At 38.8% G+C, this 22775-nt stretch overlaps 1 protein-coding gene across 1 annotated transcript in view; it reads right to left on the reverse strand.

Moving 5' to 3' along the window:
* Window positions 1-22775, reverse strand: part of CFAP54 (cilia and flagella associated protein 54) — a 355515-nt gene that overhangs the window by 313414 nt on the left and 19326 nt on the right. Inside the window, exons 5-9 of the mRNA XM_064376848.1 lie at window positions 22160-22218; window positions 15674-15817; window positions 12394-12507; window positions 12172-12273; window positions 6551-6749 (exon numbers count right to left, since the gene is read on the reverse strand). Coding sequence (XP_064232918.1) covers window positions 6551-6749; window positions 12172-12273; window positions 12394-12507; window positions 15674-15817; window positions 22160-22218 — 618 coding nt within the window. The remainder of the gene's footprint in view (window positions 1-6550; window positions 6750-12171; window positions 12274-12393; window positions 12508-15673; window positions 15818-22159; window positions 22219-22775) is intronic.

Here is a 22775-nt window from a genome sequence, read left to right on the forward strand (position 1 = left end):
ATCTGTAATCCCAGCACTTTGGGAGGCCAAGGCAGGTGAATCCCTTGAGCCCAAGAGTTTGAGACCAGCCTGGGCAACATGGAGAAACCCCGACTCTACAAAAAATACAAAAATTAGCCACGTGTGGTGGCACATGCCTATAGTCAGAGCTACTCAGGAGGCTGAGGTGGGAGGATCACTAGAGCTCAGGAGGTCCAGGCTGCAGTGAGCCATGATCACACCACTGCACTCCAGCCTGGGTGACAGAACAAGACCCTGTCTCAAAAAATATATGTAAAGGACACAATATAAAGGGACCACTTGGACGCTTGGAGGAATTAGGCTTAAAGACGCAAAGAGAAACTTCCCCTCCATTTAAATGAGAAATGTGGGAAAAGACAGATATGCATGAGGGTAAATTTAGGGGTTTGGGTGAAGGAAGTCAAGGAAATTCTTATCTAAAAGCTTGAATTTTTCTTGGCAAGAGAAGAGCCCAAACTGTGGCACCAGCGGTTCCCTGTATTGAGATGAGCATTCACACACACAGGCACCCACATGTGCACACACACACTAAACTCACCTAGAGGCACAGGAGCTAACTCTAGGCTTTCCTCCCTCCTCCCCAGTGGACACTGTAGCCAAGTCAGCTGATTGTTCCAAGAAGAAAAGCTCACGGGAAAAGAAAATTAAAAGCAAAAACACCTTGAAAGAAAAAACACAAATGAAGCATCCTTTGCCACAAGAAGCAGGAAAATGGAGCAGCATGAACAAGAATGTAAGTGAAAGTGTTCTCTCAGAAATAAAAGAGGATATTAGAAACATGAGGCAAGAACAATTGCTGTGAAAAAGAACCAAGTGGATTCAAAGTATTAAGTATATCATTGTCGACAGCTGGGTGTAATGGCTCACACCTGTAATCCCAGCACTTTGGGAGGCCAAGGCAGGCAGATCACCTGAGGTCAGGAGTTTGAGACCAGCCTGGACAACATAGTGGAACCCCATCTCTACTAAAAATACAAAATATTAGTCCGGAGTGATGGTGCACACCTGTAATCCCAGCTACTCAGGAGGCTGAGGCAAGAGAATCACTTGGACCCAGGAGGTGGAGGCTGCAGTGAGACAAGATCGTGCCACTACACTCCAGCCTGGGCAACACGGCGAAACTCTGTCTCAAACAAACAAACAAAAAAGTATATCATTGTTGAAACAAATAATTAAATAGATGAACAGAAGAGCAGAACAGAGAGAATCAAAGGTCAAATTTGTGACCTGAAAAATCAGATAGAGGAAGCTTCCCAGAAGGCAACAGAAAGTAATAAAGACATGAAAAGAATAAAATAAATAAGACATGGAGGATGAACATCTATCCTGTTAACATCTGTCTAATGGCACTTCAATGCCTTGAGGAGTTTTTTTAAATAATGAATATAAGGAAAGAAATTTAAAAGTAACATGAAAAAAATCAAAGAAAGATATAAGACCTCAAACCCCTATCTGCTGGATTACTAAACCCACCCCTAGATCCAGTATAATAAAATGTAAGAATGTCATAAGAAAGAGAAAATTGTAAAAGATACATCTATAAAACAAGATTTAAACTGACATTAAACTTCTCAACAGAAACACTGTTTATACAAGACTATGAAGAAATAGCATCAAAATCTTAAAGAAACTTGTAAATAAACTATTATATCCAGCCAAACTACTTCAAAATTCTTAGATTGCATTTGAGCAAAAGAAATGAATTTAGACAGAAGCAATGAAAAATGGGAAGTAATGATGAGGAGCAAAAAATCTTAATAAAGGTATTTTCTGTCTTAAAAAGCAATGACCAGGGCTTGTATTCAGAACATAAAAAGAGCTCTCAAAGCTCAAGAGAAATAATTAACAATCCAATTAAGAAAATGAACAAAAGACACTAGAGAAAAAGAGAGTATACAGATAGCAAATAAACACATGAAAAACTATTTAACACCTTTAGCCATTAGGGAAATGCAAATTAAAGTCACAGTGGAATGTTACTATATACCTATCAGAATGGCTAAAATAAGAGAGTAATGATACACCAAATTCTGTCAAGGATGTTCAAAAACTGGATCATTCACACATGGCTGGTGGAAAGATAGTACAGTCACCCTGGAGAATAGTACGACAGTTTCTCACAAAACTAAATACAAACTTATCATATATCCGATCCAGCAATTGCACTGTTGAGCGTTTTATTCCAGAGAAATGAAAATAGTGTTTCTGTTGAGAAGTTTAATGTCAATTTAAATCTTGTTGTTTTGTAGATGTATCTTTTACAATTTTCTCTTTCTTATGACATTCTTACATTTTATTATACTGGATCTAGGAGTGGGTTTAGTAATCCAGCAGATACTTTGAAGTCTTATATCTTTCTTTGATTTTTTTCATGTTACTTTTAAATTTCTTTCCTTATATTCATTAAAACAAAAAATCCTTTCACATTAAAAACTTGTACTCCCTGAACGAGCCCCATCTTGTCTGATCTTGGAAGCTAAGCAGGGTCAGGCCTGGTTAGTGCTTGGATGGGAGATAACCTGGGAATACCAGGTACTGTACGCTTAAATAAATAAATAAATAACTTGTACTCAGTTGTTCATAGCAGCTTCATTTCTAACAGCCCAAAACTGGAAACAATTCAAATGTCCTTCAAAGGGTAAGTAGTTAAACAAACTAGTTTATTCATACCATAAAATACTACTCAGCAGTAACAAATGAACTTTTTTTTTTGAGACAGAGTCTTGTTCTGTGGCTCAGGCTGGAGTGTAGTGGTGTGATCTCCATTCACTGCAACCTCTGACTCCTGGGTTCAAATGATTCTCCTGCCTCAGCCTCCCAAGTAGCTGGGACTACAGGCATGTGCCATCACACCAGGCTAATATTTGTATTTTTAGTAGAGACAAAGCTTCGCCATGTTAGCCAAACTGGTCTTGAATTCCTGGGCTCAACAAATCCACCTGCCTTGGCCTCCCAAGGGCTAGGGTTACAGATGTGAGCCACTGCGCCTGGCCAAGTGACTAATACACACAACCTGAATACATCTCAAGAGAATTATGCTGAGTGAAAAAACAGACAACACAGATACAACCACCTAATTTATTACTAAGGGATACTGCAGCCAATGAAAGGAAGTTATCTTCAATAAATGGTGCTGTGTCAACTGAATATACACAAAAAGTAAATAAATCTTGATCTCTACCTCATATCAACAAAAAAGATCTAATTTCTAATTACAGACCTCACGTGAGGGGTAAAAAAATAAAACTTATGGGAGAAAACATATGAAAATATATTTACCACATTGGGATAGCTGAGACTTCTTAATCATGACACACAAAGGATCAACTATATAGGATATATTAAAAATTGGACTAAATTAAAATTAAGAATTTCTGTTCCTCAATACTTATCATTAAGAGAATGAAAAGGCAAGCTGCCAAGTAAGAAAAGATATTTGCAATACATGTATTCAATAAAGGACTTATATCAAGAATACATAAAGAATTCCTACAAATATATAGAAGAAAAGGACAAAAAGTTAAAATAGGCACCTCACAAAATAGGATATCCAATGGTGAAAAAAATGAATGAAAAGATTTTTAACTTTATTAGTCATCAGAGAAATTTAAGTTTATAATGCAACACCACTGAATTCACACTAAAGTGGACAAAATGAGAAAGACAGATAATACTAAGTGTCAGAGAGAATTTGGAGTAATGGAACCCTCATAAAATGTTAATGGGTGTGCAAATTGAAAAAAAAACACTTTGTAAAACAGTATCTGATAAAGCAAAATAGGAATATCCCATGCTCTTGCAATTCCACACCAGCAGAAATGCATAGCAGATTTTTAACGCATCTCTCTGAGTAATTTATAAAACAAAGAGACAAAAACTATCCATAGGGATAGAGAAGATCTAACCACACGATTTACTAACTTAACTTAATCAACATATACACAAAGCAATGCACCTAACAACAACAAAAAATACATAGTCTTTCAAGTACATACAGACTATTTACCAAAGCTGGTTATTTGCCAAGCCATAAAGCCTACCTTAACAAATTTTCACAGTTCCAAATAATACAGAATATCCTCTTTGTCCATAGTATAATTAACATAAAAATCAGTAACCAAAAGATAATTAGAAAATCCCCCATATTTTAATGCAGAACCTATATATCAAAGAATAAATCACACTGCAAGTTAGAAAATATTCTTAAACAGTAATGAAGATATGATATATCAAAACTTCAGGTATAGAGCTAAAGCTGATTTAAAATAAATGTCTTAATATGCATTTAATGCAAATAATAACAAATTCTAAAAATCAATGATCTAAGCTTCCAAGTCAATAAGTTTTTTAAATCAGTAAAGCAAACCCAAGAAAGTACAATAAAGAAAGGAATGAAAGTAGAAATCAGTAATATGGAAAACAGACATACAATGGGGAAGATCAACAAAGTCAAATATTGTTTCTTTGCAGAGACTAATGAAATTGGTGGGGCCCTGGTGAAATTGATGAAATAAGAGAGAAGGCAAACTGACCAATATTAGAGTAAAAAAGAGAACATCATACAAATTCTACACACATTAAGAAGATCATAATGAACTACTATATATCCTTAATGAAAATTTTAAGGCCAGGCGCCGTGGCTCACGCCTATAATCTGAGCATTTTGGGAGGCCAAGGCAGGTGGATCACATGAGATCAGGAGTTTGAGACCAGCCTGGCCAACATGGTGAAACCCCATCTCTACTAAAAATACAAAATTAGCCAGGCATGGTGGTTGCACCTGTAATCTCAGCTACTTGGGAGACTGAAGCAGAAGAATCGCTTCAACTGGGGAGGTGGAGGTTGCAGTGAGCCAAGATCACGCCATTATACTCCAGCCTGGGCATCCTGACTCAAAAAAAAAAAATTAATGTTAGATAAAACAGAAAAATTTTAAGGAAAATACAGTTTACCAAAGTGATAGGCTTTTTTTAAAGAATGAAAGAAAACCTAAAAAATTTATATCTACGAAGGAAATTGGATTCATCATTTAAAATATTCTCACACAAAAAACTCCAGGTACAGACGGCTTCACCAGAAAATTCAACCAAACATTTACAAAAAAATAACACCAATACGACACAAGCATTTACAGATAATGGAGAAAGAGGGCATACTTCTCAACTCATTTTATGAGACCAACATGACGTTGTGAGCAAAACTTAAAAAGAACATCACAAGAAAGAAAAACCTCTCCCATCAACAGGGAGCAGAAACACTAAACATTAGCAAACAAATCAAGCAATATATCAAAAAGCTGATGCTTATTTCCGAATTAGGTTTACTCCAAAAATATAGGGTGGTTAAAAATTAGAGGCTGGGCACGGTGGCTCACACCTGTAATCCCAGCACTTTGGGAGGCTGAGGTGGGCGAATCATGATGTCAGGAGTTCAAGACCAGCCTGGCCAACATGTCAAAACGCCGTCTCTACTAAAAATACAAAAAATTAGTGGGTGCCTGTAATTCCAGCTACTCAGGAGGCTGAGGCAGGAAAATCGCTTGAACCCAGGAGGCAGAGGTTGCAGTGAGCCAAGATAGCGCCACTGCACTCCAGCCCAGGAGACAGTTTGAGACTCTGTCTCAAAAAAAAAAAAAATTAGACAAACAATCCATATAGTCAACCACAGTAATAGAAATAAATGAGAAAGTTATCTGATCGACTCAGTAAATCTCAACAAATTCAGAGAAAGCTTTTGCTAAAATTCAACTATTCAAGATTAAAAACAAAAAACTCTTTAAAAGAAACTTCTGTGGTCTGTAAAAGGGTACCCACAGAAATTATTCAGTAAATATCTGAAATAATGGCAAAATCTGAGGAAAAAAAAATGAGACAAGGGAGTCTGCTGTCACCACTTCCTCCCACATGTTATTGGAGATCCTAGCCAGTGCAATAATCAAGAAATGCAAGAAAGGAGAAATTAAAAGATTAAGGATTGGAAAGAAATGTCAGTATTCATAGATGATTGTATATATTAAAAAGTCCCCCCAAAATTTACTATTACATTATTTGAAATATCAATTGATCTTAGCAAGGTTGCTGAATTCAAGATCAATATAAATTATATCGGCTGGGCATAGTGGCTCACACCTGTAATTCGAGCACTTTGGGAGGCTGAGGTGGGTGGATTGCTTGTGCCCAAAAGTTCAAGACCAGATTGGGAAACATGGGGAAACCCTGTCTCTACCCAAAACACAAAAATTAGGTAGACGTGGTGGTATGCACCTGTAGTCCCAGCTATTTGGGAAGCTAAGATAGGAGGATCGCTTGAGCCCAGGAGGTTGAGGCTGCAGTGAGCCATGATCATACACTGTACTCCAGCCTGGGTAACAAGAGACCTTATCTCAAAAACGAACAAACCAAAAAACATACACACACACACACACACAATATAAATTGTATAGGTTTCCTATGTATGGACTACCATGCTAAAATTTTTGTTACTCATGTCTATCATTCTATCATAAAAAAAATCTTAACATCTTATTTACTTATCAATAGTTGTTTTCCTGCCATCAACAGTTCTGAAACAACATCATGAATCTCCACTTCATCTGTAACAATGGGTCCAGTTTGCAGTATTCGCCTATTTGAATCAGAAAGAGCTTCCAAGACAGCCAGAAACCGGGATGCAGTGCTATCAAACATCTCATCCAGTAGCCGCTCTGTGACAGTACGTGGCCATGAAAACTGAAATTAAGAAAAAAAGTTCAGTCCATTTGTTAAAGCTATTATACTGTGGGTACAGTGGTTCATGTCTGTAATCCCAACACTTTGGGAGGCCAAGGCAGAAGGATCACTTGACCCAAGGAGTTCGAGACCACCGGGGCAACACAGTGAGACCCCTGTATCAACAAAAAATTTAAAAATTGGCCAGGCATGTTGGAATGTGCTTGTAGTCCCAGCTACTTGGGAGGCTGAGGTGGGAGGATCACCGGAGCCTGGGGAGGTAGAGGTTGCAGTGAGCAAAGATCACGCCACTGCACTCCAGCCTGGGTGACAGAGTGAGACCTTGTCTCGGGGGCAGGGGGAGGAAAAAAAGCTGTTATAAGGCAAAGAAAAGTAAGGCATGCTTAATCAATGCTAAAACAGCAGTTGGTCTACCAATGAGATACCTGCTTTTATGGTTTTCACTTTTTGATGTAATGGCAGATTTCATTAGAGTTATATCATGCTGCCATTACATCAAAGACTTTGCTATTTCGTCACATGCTAGTGTTTCCAAGGCAGCATTGAAAGGTTATTTATTATGGTTTGTTTATTAAGCAAGCATCAATCTCTATATGTTTTATGATATCTTTATTACAGCCTTAAGGAACTGATATTCAAACTTTGGTTGCCTAAAAATCACTCAGGGTGCTTTGTAGATTCAAGACCAGATTTCCAGAGATTTTGTATGTCTGGGTAGGACACTTTTAATAAACACTGCAGGACATTCTCATGCAGAAGGTCCTCAAGTCAAAATATGAAACAATATTTAGTAGTATAAAGAATGTGGTTTATGGTAATTAACTCTAAGAAAGAATTGATCAGCTTTATACTAACAGGCTAGTGACTGTTTAGAACCTGCTGTGAGTTCCCAGTCATTCTGCTTTGTACTGGCCCAAAATGACTGCACTTCCTGTAGATACCTTCCTGCCACGCTTCATTCTTCTCTCCATCAAATGACCTGTTCTCTGCATTTAGTTTGCCAGTAAATAAGAACGATAGTTCTAGTTGGCTTTTCTAGAATCCTTACTCAGCTGGAAGATATCCCCATTACTCCCTTGCTTTTATTTCTCTTCTTAGGGCAAAGTCAAAAGGCAGAAAAACAACAGCAGGAATAAAGTTGCCTTGAACTACTTTCCCGCAAACACTAGCTTCCTACTCATAAGCTTTTTTGCCTTTTCAACCCATAGGTCAACTGATAGGTGAAAAACCTCAATAAAACTTGAACTTCATGCCCTGCCTTGTCTTTTCTTACAGAGGTAAGGGCTTTTCCTAAGATTCTTATTGTAGGTTAAAATAGAGCTTTTAAAAATACATATTGAAAAAGCATAATTAACTTTATAATAATTAGAAATATTCAAAATGAAATGGTAAAACCCAAGTGGATAAAAGAATGAAGTCACTTATAAAAAATCATAGAAAAACTAGCAAAAAGAATGGAATATTTATCAGAGCTGTGAATAAAATATTAAGTAAAAGATTTTAAAATATAAATATTTAAAAGATCTATAAAAAAGGATTAAAGCTAAAGCAATAAGAAAACCAATGGATTGTCAAGTATGAAAAGCAAAATAATAATGTCTCTAAAAACAATTTCATTCAAGTATATATTAAAAATTAAAATCTCTAGTAGATAGATGGTCAAAGGCTGTGAAAAATAACTCACAAATGAAGGAAATATAAAGAGGAAACACAAATATAAGGAAAATCTGGCTCAAAGACGCAAAGTCAAAACGGCAAGCCATCTTATAAAAACTGAATTAGAAAAAGAAAAAAAATTAAGCAAATGATAATATCGAAATAATAACAGCTTGTAGTAAAATTGGTACTTGCAAGTTGTCACCTTGAAAATAGGAATACTCGGGCCGGGCGCGGTGGCTCACGCCTGTAATCCCAGCACTTTGGGAGGCCGAGGCGGGTGGATCACGAGGTCAAGAGATCAAGACCATCCCGTTCAACATGGTGAAACCCCGTCTCTACTAAAAATACAAAAAATTAGCTGGGCATGGTGGCGCGTGCCTGTAATCCCAGCTACTCAGGAGGCTGAGGCAGGAGAATTGCCTGAACCCAGGAGGCGGAGGTTGCGGTGAGCCGAGATCGCGCCATTGCACTCCAGCCTGGGTAACGAGCGAAACTCCGTCTCAAAAAAAAAGAAAATAGGAATACACATTTTGGAAATCAATTTGGCAATACATATCAAGAGAAATAAAGTGTTTATGTCCTTTGATTCCATAATCCTACATCTGGAATTTTATCCACAGGAAATAAAAGAAAGGAAAAAAAATAAGCATGTCTGAAGATGTGGATGATATCAATACCTATAATAGCAAAAAAATTTGAAAGAACTAAAATAATAACGATAACGTATTAGACAAATTATGACACATATACTGCATAGGGCATATTATATTATTATTTTAAAATGTCAGTATGAATGAGAATCTGAATGGTACAAGCATACAGTCTGGTTTCATCTCTAAATACTATGGTCTCCATGACATCTACTCTAGGAGATGTGTTATGTTAATTTCCCAACATCACATGCCTATTCCTAGTCAAGCTCTATTTATCACTGACCCCCAACGAATTTTGCCTACTCTGACTTCTAAGCTATAAGCATGCTCTGATCCTTCACTTGGAATGTTTTTCTCCCTGTCTAGCCAAATGCTGCCCATTATTCCAAAGCTGTTCAAAAAGCCAGGGCTGCAATTTAGCATTTCTACATTCCACTATACTCAAAACCACAGTAGACATTCAATACATGGTTGTTGAATGAATAAATAATAAACAACGATATAAAAACAATAAATAATAAACAATGATAGTTAATATTTACTGAGGACCTACTTACTATCTGCCAGGAACACTCTAGGGGCTTTATTAAATGTAACTCATTTAATCCTCACCATTATCATTATTTCTTTCTTAATATTTATCATAAGCTATAACTATTTTATTTATTTATGATTAATTCTCTACTAGAATGTAATCTTCATCTATCTTGTTCACATAGCAGGTACTTAAAAAATATTTATTGAATAAATTCCTAAATAATCTATCATTAGGAGTCTGAATTAGTAGTCCTTTAAAAGAATCTTTTGAGAGTCAGAATGATTTACTGTGAGTTAACAACTTACATACAAACCCAGAAATGTTTTAGAAAATCAGTTTAATGCATATCGAAATTAATTTATTTGGTAGAAACATAACAAAATTATTTCATACACAGAAAACAGGACATTCTGCAAAACATGCCAAGGTATTATAGGATGACATTATAAAAAGGATGTGGTGACTAGTCTCTGAAACAACTAATCACTAAACAATTACAATGTTTTCTTAAAAAAAAAAAAAAAAACCACCAGAACTTTTCATACAACAATTATCTTAAAGGAAATCAGATACAAATTAGTTTTTAATGTAATTTTATCTGGAATTTTAAATATTTTTCTTTGAAAATGTATTTTGTTTTGCTACCAAGATAACTATAAGTCCTAAAAATATTCTAAGTAACAATAATCTTGCAACTTTGGATATTTAAATTTGGTTGCTCAGAGAAAAAATCCTGGTGGGGAAAAAAACATCGTTCCCTGCTCTCTTACAAAGAATACAGCATCACTACTTAATGATAGCAGATGCAGACAGCAGCTTAAAAGCTTAGCCAAGGAATTGCCTATAACTTAATATACTTGCCAAGCAATATACTGTTGGTTAGTAAGGGATATAGCTTAAAGGGGATGTATAAAATGTACCTGTGGGCTTAGTAGTCAATATTGTCACACGAAGTAGTAATGGAAAAGTTACTATGTCCAAAAACTATTTGTATTTATATATAATAATTCATTTAAAAGAAAGAAAAAGGATTACTCCTACATGTATTAAGAAGAAATGAGGGCCAGGCACAGTGGTTCACACCTGTAATCCCGGCACTCTGGGAGGCCGAGGAGGGTGGATCTTCTGAGGTCAGGAGTTCGAGACCAACCTGGCCAACATAGTGAAACCCTGTCTCTACTAAAAGTACAAAACTTAGCTGGGCGTGGTGGCGCATGCCTGTAATCTCAGCTACTTGGGAGGCTGAGGCAGGAGAATCCCTTGAACCCGGGAGGCAGAGGTTGCAGTGAGCCAAGATCGCACCACTGCACTCCAGCCTGGGAGACAGAGTAAGACTCTGTCTGAAAAAAACAAAACAAAACAAAAAAGAAACAGAAGAAATGAGGAAAGAGAGTAGCAGTGATTAGGGTAGTGGCCAAGCACTGGATTTAGAGATGCAGGTGCTGGTTCTGGTTCTGCCCACAGCTGCCTTTGTAACCCTGAGCCAGTCATTTAACTACTGCAGGCTGTATTTTCCCATCTGTAATATAAAAGGACTGAATCGAGTGACTTCCCAAATCCTTTCCAGGTTCTGAGATTTTATCCACCTCTTCTGTAAGAAACTGCTCATCTCCTTCCCCTAGATTCATTTTCAGTCCCACAGGGAAGCTCACAGTAGAGGGTGTACATCTATCTAGAACAGTTAGGGAGAGCTTCAAAACGATATAGAACTGGGCCCTGGGGGATACTGAGAATCAGGAAGGCAAAGGGAAGAAGAAGAAGAAAAAGACAAGGGGAAGAAAAAGGGCAGAGGGTCCCACAGGCGTAACTTTGCCTACTCCCTGCCCTGTGATAATCTTTACTACTGCTTGTCAAATATGCTTGTGGAGGGGCTGTGTGACTGGTGATGACATGTGAAAAGAAGAGATTCGTGTCACTTCCATGCTGAGTATCCCTGCCCAGGCAAGGTCTCCAGAGCTATCCCCTCTGGCCAAATGACCAGCAATTTTTGAAATGAAGGCTGCTCTTCAGCTTGGCCCCAAGCAGCTTTTGTAAAGGCAGAGCCCCTGATAACGAAAATAACATATGACTCCAGTGGGCAATAAATTGTTGTTTTAAGCCACCTGAGGCATGGGGGTTGTTTGTTGCTACTGGATAACGTAGTTCCTGAACACTCCCAAGGGTGAAACCTAAGGCTTTTGAGAAAAGGTGCCTCCATCTTCTCTGCAGCCTCAAAGCCTGCTCGCCTGCTCAGCTAACCCTAAGCGGTCAAAGACAAAGGCCTGTGCAGAACCACTCAGAAGTCTATTCATTTGCAAGAGCCTGTTCATTGAAACCTTTCACAGGCTCCTCTTCAGCCTCTTGTCCTTAAGGGTTGCAAAACTGGGATTGTGCTAAGACACAAAAGCTTTGAGAAAGAGATGAAGTGAGGCTATGTGCAAACTGGAAAAACATTCTTCTCTCTATTTACCCATTGGTGCAGAGAATCAGGAGCAGAATTTAATAATGAGTGACTAGGCTTGAAAGATACCAAAGCATAATACAAATACACTACAAAAAGAGTTTTAAAGAGAGAAGACACGTTTAGACTTACAGTTTGTACTTCCTTTAGGTTAATTCTTATCTTGGGTCTAAAGAGAGCTTTGTTTTTTCTTCTAGATTCAAACACTCCTCTTTTGAAGATCATCACTGCCATCTGCCTCAAAAAGAATTATACATGAAGTAACAGTGAGATGCACTTCCCAACTACTAATATTAAGTATTTAATCAGCTGTAGAGTGTGGTAAATTTCTTTTATTTCATGAAATTTTTATACCTTTATTGTGGCCTCTCTAAAATATCTTCTCGATTCTTCCTGGGATTTTGAAGAACTCATTAATTCCAGTTGCCTTAACTCATCAATTTTACCCAAAGCACGCCGAGCAAATGCCTACATACAATTAAAATAAATTTAATTCATAAGTCAGAATATAGTGATTAAAACATATAAAGACAATGTTTTGTTCTCCTAGGCATTTGATTTAATCTGTGAATTAAGCTCTAAGGTTAATGCTGACTCCTTTTATCCAGTCTATCATTTTCTTTAAGAACCATTAAACTCTCTAATAAATTGTGAGATATGGTAACTTTATGAATTATGCATTTTTCTTTTTGAGACAGAGTCTGGCTTTGTTGCCCTGGCTGCAGTGCAGTGTCATGATCTTGGCTCACGGCAACCTCCACCTCCGGGGCTCAAGTGATTCATTTGCCTCAGCCTCACCAGTACCTGGGACTACAGGGGCATGCCACCACACCCAGCTAATTTTTGTGGGTTTTTTTGTTTTTCTAGTAGAGATGGGGTTTCACCATATTGGCCAGGCTGGTCTCGAACTCCTGATCTCATGATCCACCCACCTCAGCCTCCCAAAGTGCTGGGATTACAGGTGCAAGCCACCGCGCCCAGCCTAAAAAGTAAGGAAAGCTGAAATATAACTTAAACAGTAGCTCCCCATACAGATTACCGCTTCTTGGCATTGCATGTCCTTATGTGCGCACACACACACACCACACACACACGTCCTCAGGTGCTCTTCTCAATTCCTAACCTTCCTATCATGACATGCTGTATTACCTACTTAACGGTTGACACTGACCACCAAACTGTGACTTCCTGAAAGGATCTTACTCATTATCGTGTCTCCAATACCCAACACACTGTATTTAATAAATATCTGAAGGAAGGAAGAAGGGAGGCTTTCTTATTTAATCATATCACCATTATTATAATCCTCTAGAGATAACAAAAGAGTTCAAAGGAGTTATTAAGAGCTCAGTAACAAGAGTTCATGTCCCTTATTTCACCATTTCTTTGATATATTTCATTCATCATTTATAATTTTTAATGCAGATGCTTCTAGACCAACCACAGTATCAACATATATGAAGGGTTACATTTTCCAATAAGGAAAAATTCCAATAGGGATCAAATGGCCCAACTCTATAAAAGTTCCATTCCCTAAAAATTTTAATAGCTATAGAACAAAATACGCCACCACTAGTACACTAAAGTTAACTATATGCATATGATGAGTTGTTTTTCTGGAATACTGGAGCTACACAAGTATCCCACGAAGACCGAATTAGGCTATTCCTCTGCCTATGTGCCACCAGCATCTAACCCTTCAGAATTAGTTCAGGCAGGAAAAACTAAATGGAACTGTAAATTGGCCAGATTATTTATTCATGGTTGTTAACAAGATATGAACAGGCACGTGCACAGCCACGAAGGCAGTCCTACACAAGACTTCCAGCCAAAGAGGTTGACTAGAGCAGAAACCCAGCTTCCACCCCACATACCAAACCAGGTACCCTTGTGCAGGAATGTGTTGACCCAAAGGAAGGGGTGCTTATTTCTCATTCTCACCAAGGCCCCATCCACAGACCAAGCCAGGTACCATATGCTGTAGAGAAGGTGCGTTTTTAAACTTTACACAGGAGCACTCTATAGGCCAATAGAAGCTCTGAAGTTTATATATATATATGCATGTGTGTGTGTGTGTGTGTGTGTGTGTGTATATATATATATTTTTTTTTTAGATGGAGTTTCACTCTTGTCGCCCAGACTGGAATGCAATGGTGCAATCTCGGCTCACTGTAACCTCAGCCTCCTGGCTTCCTGCCTCAGCCTCCTGAGTAGCTGGCACTACAAGTTGCCACCACCATGCCAGGCTAATTTTTGTATATTTAGTAGAGACAGGGTTTCGCCACGTTGGCCAGGCTGGTCTCAAACTCCTGACCTCAGGTGATCCACCCACCTTAGTCTCCGAAAGTGCTGGGATTACAGGGGTGAGCCATCATGCCTAGCCTGAATTTAAGTTATATTTCAATTCAGAAAGATATGAAAAAAGGAAAAACAAAAAACAGAGTACATTAAATGGTGGTTAAAAGGTGTATTCAATTAGCTGGGCATAGTGGTGTGCATCTGTAGTCCCAGCTACTCCAGAAGCTGAGGATGCAGTGAGCCATAATCACACCACTGCACTCCAGCTCTGGGCAACAGAGCAAGACTGTCGAAAGAGAGAGAGAGAGAGGAGAGAGGGGGAGAGAGAGAGAGAGAGAGAGAGAGAGAGAGAGAGAATTAAATGGTAGTTAGCAGAGAAAAGCAAGACAAGAGTGTAGTAAGTGATAAGGAACACAAAACTAAACCAGGAAGGAAGGTGGCTTGAATCCAAGAACAAAATGAGGATGGAAAGACAGCAGATAGAAGATTCTGAGATCTATTGCACAGCATCGTGATCATAGTAAACAATAACGCACTGCATATTTCAAAATGCTAATGAATAGATTTTAAGTGTTCTCACTACAAGAAAAGGGTATGTGAGAAGGTGAACATGTTAATTAGCTTGATATAATCATTCCACAATGTATACATTCAACAAAACATCACATTGTACCTCATAAGTATATACAATTATGGTCATTTAAAAATAAAAATCTTGATTTTAAAAAATCCTAGAAATCTTACTCAGAAATGGAGCAAAGAAGGTGAACGTGAATAGAGAATAAAGGACAGAGCAGCAAGGAGGGCAAGAGAGAAACAGAATGGAAAAGGCAAGCAAATGTGTGCAAATAAAGCCTTGAACTTTTGTCTTGGCTTCATTTCAATTCTTTGGTTGGGTTTTGCTTTTCCCCTTGCAGGTATCTAAGGAAGAAAATGCTGGATATGCTGTATTTTTAAATACTGGGCTCGGGAATAGTGGCTCACGTCTATAATCCTAGCATTTTGGGAGGCCAAGGCTGGCAGATCACCTGAGGTCAGGAGTTTGAGAACAGCCTAGCCAACATGGCAAAACCGTATCTCTACTAAAAATACAAAAATTAGCTAGGCATAGGTAGCACATGCCTGTAATCCCAGCTATTCAGGAGGCTGAGGCAGGAGAAATGCTTGAACGTGGGAGGCAGAGGTTGCAGTGAGAAGACTGAACGTGGGAGGCAGAGGTTACAGTGAGAGAAGATTGCATCACTGCACTCCAGCCTGGGAGACAGGGCGAGACTCCATCTCAAAACAAAAACAAACAAAAAAAAACTTGACTCCTCAGAGTTAAAAAGCAGCATACCTCTCCGTGAATCCCGGCTTGGCAATCATAGCAGCACTGGCAAACAGCCGTGTAGAGAGTAGCCCGCCACGTCAAGTACCTGAGCGACAGAAGCGGGACCGAGGACTCCATACACATGCTGGCCCACAGGAGATACTCTAAGGCCTGCAAAGCAAAGGGCATCATTGGATTTGTTTTCATTTTAAGCTAATAATGATGGCTGTATTAAATATAATCAAATTCTAAGTTGTGAGCACAAGTTATTGATTACTTAAACCAAAAATACCATAAACAAAGTGTCAAGAAAAAACAAGCATTTAAAAAGTAAAAGATAATTAAAAGAAATCAAAATCTCAAATAAACCATTTTGGAAGACATTCTAAAATGTCCTTTAGAATGTCTTCCAAACATGGAGTGCAATGGCACAATCATGGCTTACTGCAACCTCCGCCTCCTGGGTTCAAGTTATTCTTGCAGTAAGCCATGATTGTGCCTCAGCCTCCCAAGTAGCTGGAACTACAGGTGGGCACCACCATATCCGGCTAATTTTTGTATTAAAGAGAAAGGGTTTCACCATGTTGGCCAAGCTGGTCTTGAACTCCTGACCCCAAGTGATCCACCTGCCTCAGCCTCCCAAAGTGCTGGAATTACAGGCATGAGCCACTGCACCCAGCCTGTCTTATTACACGCCTCTTTGCTTATTTTTATTAATATATATCATGTCAACAGTAGTTTAGGAACTAACTCCAAAGATACAATTGTCATTTGTTGGAACTAGTATATCATAATGAAGATTAGCTGGTATAGGAGGTAAGGAAATGAAAAAGGCTTACAGCCTGGGGCCTGCAATGCTTAGTAGAAATGGTCCAAGATTAGAATCAAATAAACGTGGATTTCAGTTCCAATTTTATTATCTAGTGGCTAGATCATTTTACCTCTTTAGATCTCAATTTCCTCATCTGTAAAATGGGTATTTTTTTACAACCCAATAGTGTTATTACAGAGAAAGAGACAATGGACATGACATGCTAGAAAAATACTTCTATAATCTAAAATAAAATCCACCTTGATAAACCTCCAGTGCATTGGTCCTCATCATGCTTTCCAGAACAGCACAAAGAAATTCAAAATTCACTTCTAAATTATAGCCATCCACCCAGGTGCAGTAGCTCATGCCTATAATCCCAGCACTTTGGGAGACCAAGGTGGGCGGATCACAGGGTCAGGAGACAGAGACCATCCTGACCAACATGGTGAAACCCTGTCTCTACAAAAATTAGCTGGGCATGCTGGTGCATGCCTGTAATCCCAGCTACTCGGGAGGCTGAGGCAGGAGAATAGCTTGATCCCGGAGGCGGAGGTTACGGTGAGCCTAGATCATACCACTGCACTCCAGCCTGGTGACAGAGTGAGACTCCATCTCAAAAAAGAAAAAAAAAAACTACAGCCATCCAGGAATCTAAAAACACCTATGCAGTCCGCCCTCTACCTCAGCTTCCTTGTCCAGGGTAAACATTCCCAAGTACTTCCATCCCTCACGGACCCACACTGCCCTTCTCCACCACAACTGGCCTTCTGTGGCTTTGCCCCAGGTTGCCAGTGTCCTTCCAGGATGTATGACTAGACCACAGTACAGTGAACGCTCTCAGTCCCTGGCTATGGACACTGTACCTCTATTAAATCAACCACCACTTTGAGAAAGGTGCTGTTATTTCCTCTATCTTGTATAATAGATAAGGAAGCTGAGGCTGAGAAAAGTTACTTTGCTCAAGGTCACACATCTAGTCAGAGATGTACTGAGACCAGGGCCAATGTCACCTGAGGTTGACATTGCTGAGGTTGATTCATTGCTGTTTTTGTTGTTGCTGTCATGGCTATTGTTGTTTGCTAATCTGACCACTTTGTGAACTGAAAGGAAATTAACAACCACCAAAAACCCTTGAATTTTTCTCACATTTGCTGCTCCCTAACAATCTCTATTTCCTATTTTTGCATTTGGATTGTTGTGGTTTGGGTTCAGTGGTATATCATGAAGCCATGTATAAATCTCACCTTTAAATTCACATCTTTCTAAAATCCCTCAGGACTCTTGATATTAGAAATTTCACATTTCAAAATAAAAATAGTTTCAGTTAACAATTGTTCACACTGTATTTGATTTGTTTATAGAAAATCAGTTTTTTGTGCCAGAAGGGATCTTAAAAGTAACCTAGCTTGACTCCATGAGGCTAAATTCATTCTAAGCAAAAGAGCTGGGGCTGAAATTCAGATCTTTGAACTCCCAAGTGCAGTGTTCTTTCCACTACAGAGAGGAGCCTTGACAAAGGGGAGAAGCTCACCATAAAGCACTTAGGGTTCTGAAAACCTAGCTTTCAAGTTTAAACAGGAAAAGCCATTTTCAAAATATGACTCAATTTGTAGTATTTTTCCTTACCATTAAAAGCTACAAATAATTGCTTCTATTTATTAAAAAATGTAACAGGATACATCAGGACTATTTTCTTCATGGGGATATCATTTGAAAAGTCAAATGATTACCATAACCAAAATACGGCCCCAGTAAGAGTACATTGTAGGTGTTGAGTAGGAAACATACCAGCGATTAATCATCTTAGCCACAGGATGGCGCTGCAGCCTCATTTATATCAGCTTACACCATTTAAGGAAAATGACAAGCAATTTCAAGGTCAGGACTTTGAAGTTTATGTAATGGTATGTGAAATAATTTGACAGTAACTGTTCAAGCCACGTACGTTGTCAAACTATTTCACTTTCATAGCTAAAATGAAACAGAAATCAATCATTTCTTAGAATGGATTCTAGATGTATTCTTTAATGTTTGCTGCATACTATACCACAGTTTTAAATGCCACCGAAGAAACTAAATTATTCCACAAACAAAAGCAAAATGGTCATATGTCTTCAGGGAAAGAGGTTTCAGAATTCTGACCCCTCTATTCCCTAAGCTTATGCTGGTGCTTATGTGTTTCTCACCTGGGGAAGAGCCCTGGTTAGTTTTGGTCTTCGGGATGTCTTTGGGAAGACAGGGTTATATCAGAAAATATCAACTGCAACTTCTCCATTTGAGTACATAAACCAAAATAGAATGGGTCATGACAGGATTCCATTTAGTCAGTAGACATGCATTACTCTAATGGTACAGGGTGACACATTGGCCCTGGTCTCAGTACATCTCTGACTAGATGTGTGACCTTGAGCAAAGTAACTTTTCTCAGCCTCAGCTTCCTTATCTATTATACAAGATAGAGGAAATAACAGCACCTTTCTCAAAGTGGTGGTGTGAAGATTAAATGAGATAATAAATGGAAGTGCTTGCAAGCATACTTGATGACAGTAGGCATTCATTCAATCAATGTTAATGATGGTGATGCTAGTGCCCACCTCATAAGCCCTTCACAGGACCGAACACATAGTACAGATTTAATAAGAGTAACAAAAGCTAGCCATCATGCCTAGACCCTATATCAACGGGAGTTTAGACAACATGAGGAGCCCAGGTCTATTTCTCCCTCCATTTTATGCTATAACGTAAGTTATAGTGAACTCTGAAGTCACTACAGTAATCAAATCCCTGGGACCCGGATCTCAGACACGGAGGGGGATCTCCAAGGGCTTGTCTCCATTAAATGGACCCATCAAATTCATTTTTCGCCTCAACTCAGGAAACAATTTACCAGCTGGGGGTTTGGGAATTACCAGTGAAAATTATTAATTTCCTTGAAACATACTATATTGAACAAACTGAAAGAATGTCATTCAGATCTTCAGGTGTCAAATGTACAACCACCCACCATCCCAAAATTATTGCCTCCCTCACCTCCCATTCCCATCCCACAAGACTGGCACGGCACCACAGAACCATACTCATTTGGGGCCAGGCGCCGTGGCTCACGCCTGTAATCCCAGCACTCTGGGAGGCTGAGGCGGACAGATCACCTGAGGTCAGGAGTTCGAGACCAGCATGGCCAACATGATGAAACCCTGTCTCTACTAAAAGTACAAAAAATTGCCAGACGTGGTGGTGGGTGCCTGTAATCCCAGCTACTCGGGAGGCTGAGGCAGGAGAATCACTTGAACCGAAAAGGCAGAGGTTGCAGTGAGCTGAGATTGCAAGACAGAGCAAGACTCCATCTCAAAAAAAAAATAAAGAAAGAACTATGCTCATTTTAGTCTCATTTTACAAGCAATTTAAGTTTTGAAATATAATGAACAAAAAGTAATTTTTGTGGCATAATTTATGTACCCTGTGCTTTTATTCAATCGTATAAATTATTATTGGTTCCCATGGTTTCCTTGTGGTTGAAAAACTGAAGATTTATCTCCAAATAATATTAGAATACATATTTAATCAGCATGGCAAAATACTCAACTGTACTCATTTTATCAGAGGCAAACTCAAGGTATATGAGGAGGAGAGCAAATAAAATATCTTACAAAGGTTATATATAAGAAAAGTTATAAACAAGAAATTATTTTAAGATGACTGCCACTTTAAAATGCTCTCAGCGTTAACAAGCACACACACTAACAGTGAAATGTTGGCACAGACATCTCTGCCCTTCAAAGCTTTGGCAGCGAGCACTGCAGCAGACCACACTATGATGGTCCTATGAAGCCGTGTTTGTTGTTACACCAAGTGTAACCGGAGTATGCAAATTCTTTTTAGGAAATCATCTGGAGCTGAATGTAGCGTTGTTGCAATAGTCTCTAGGCCAAGTTTACATTAGACATGGGACAGGCCCCCCTCAATTTAATTCACACTCAGAAAGCTGGCACAGAGCTTGTTCAAGTCACTGTCTGTTATAGAGTTTTTTTAATTTGAGAAGCAAAACAGAGAGAGAACACATAATTAATGTTAACCACTGAGCATGCAAATATCTTGACTTCCATTGTTATTTTTCAAATGTCAAATTTTAAGATACTTGGCTATGCTTTGAGGAAATAAGAAAAAAACATATCTCTCCTAAGTGTTAGAATATTCAGGGTTAGGTTCTGCATAGAATAAAGAATAAAGTAGTCATGTTTTAGATGCCAGCAACCACTCAAGCAGGGTCTCAACGGGAGTATATTCACCCTTCTTGGCCTACATTGCAATAACTGGAAAATTAATACAGAGAATAAATTAATTTTTCACAGTGGCTCACACCTGTCTCCTGCAGACAAAAATGCTACCAACATCATAGGGAAGTCAATAGAAGTGTAAGCAACTTCCTCAAGCCAACACTGAGTGGTGACTGCTGGTAAGAATCTTGTTATAAAACAAAGTCTCCTTGCCTTCGTCATGCAGCTGGGTTAGAGTTTAAGTGTGCATTCACCCAATTCACATGCAGGCCATAAGCAAAGTGAAAGCACTTTAAGCGGAATAAAGTCCAAGCTCTGTAACATGACATAAAAGGGGTAACCAAAGTTTATCATCCAAATCAGGACACCTTTTTTTTCATTGTCTTAAATTTTAATTTAATTTTGAGACAGAGTCTTGCTCTGTCACCCAGGCTAGAGTGCAAAGTGGCACTATCTTGGCTCTCTGCAACCTCTGTCTCCCAGGCTCAAGCAATCTTCCCACTTCAGCCTTCCAAGTAGCTGGGACCACAGGCACAAGCCACCACGTCCAGCTAATTTTTGTATTTTTTGTAGAGATGGGGTTTTGCCATGTCGGTCAGGCTGGTCTCGAACTCCTGGCCTCAAGTGATCTGCCCATCTAGGTCTCCCAAAGTGCTGGGATTACAGGAATGAGCCACTGAGCCCAGACCAGGCCACTTTTTGTTTTGTTTTGTTTTTTGTTTTTGAAACTGAGTTTCACTCTTGTTGCACAGGCTGGAGTGCAATGGCGTGATCTCGGCTCACCACAACCTCTGCTTCTTAGGTTCAAGAGATTCTCTTGCCTCAGCCTCCCGAGTAGCTGGGATTACAGGCATGTGTCACCACGCCCAGCTAATTTTTGTATTTTTAGTAAAGACAGAGTTTCTCCATGTTGGTCAGGCTGGTCTTGAACGCCCGACCTCATGTGATTTGTCGGCCTCGGCCTCCCAAAGTGCTGGGATTATAGGCACGAGCCACTGCGCCCAGCCCCGGGCCACTTTTAATAGTAAAAGTGGGCACTATTGATAATTACTACAGGACAACAGGCATAAACCAGGACTTTCCTGGTCAAGCCAGGATGGATGGTCACCTATCTAAAGATACAGTAACCAGATGGATGTTCAGTATCAAGTGTGAGAAGTATGACTATCTGAGAGACAGAGAATACCTAACAATTTCAGGAATTCCCTTTCTTTTCATTAATATTTTATCATATTTTTACATATGATCCCTATTAAAGCAAAACTAAGAATAATAAAGCTATATAATACATACAATTACTAAAGTTTATATTATATAATTCTCTAAATATTCCTTGTCTAATATTCAATATACTGTGTAATGAAAGCCTTAAGAAAACTAAAACAGGAAATAGAGGGGAAAATATTTTGTCAGTACATTTCATACCTTGGAAGACTGACCTATGACCATCAGTTTTCTGCAAATGGTGTAAATATAAACGGTACCTGGATGGAGAAAATGATTGTTAACATGTTGTACAGTCAAATGATGAAAACTTTACATTTCAGTTTCTGTGGTTCAAGTCTGTAGGTCCCAAAACAAGTGATCTCATGAGAAAGTCTGATAATGCTATAGAGTTATTTATACTCACCAACATTTTTCTTGTAACTTGTAAACAAAATCATCAAAATAATTAATATGGCCATATTTTAAATATGTTGACACAGGAATCTTTTACTCTCATTTTACAGGCAATTTAAGTTTTGAAGTATAATGAACAAAATAATAATTTTAGTGGCACAATTTATGTACCCTGTGCTTTTATTAATCCATATAAAATATTATTGGTTCCTGGCCAGGCACAGTGGCTCATACCTGTAATCCCAGCACTTCCAGAGGCCAAGGCAGGTGGATCATGAGCTCAGGAGTTCAAGACCAGCCTGGCCAGTATGGTGAAACCCCGTCTCTATTAATAATACAAAAATCAGCCAGGTGTGGTGACGTACGCTTATAGTCCCAGCTACTTGGGTGACTGAGGCAGAAGAATCGCTTGAACCCAGGA

Source organism: Aotus nancymaae, unplaced genomic scaffold, assembly GCF_030222135.1.
Source record: "Aotus nancymaae isolate 86718 unplaced genomic scaffold, 86718_ANA_hifiasm-v0.15.2.pri h1tg000016l, whole genome shotgun sequence".
NCBI lineage: Eukaryota > Metazoa > Chordata > Mammalia > Primates > Aotidae > Aotus > Aotus nancymaae.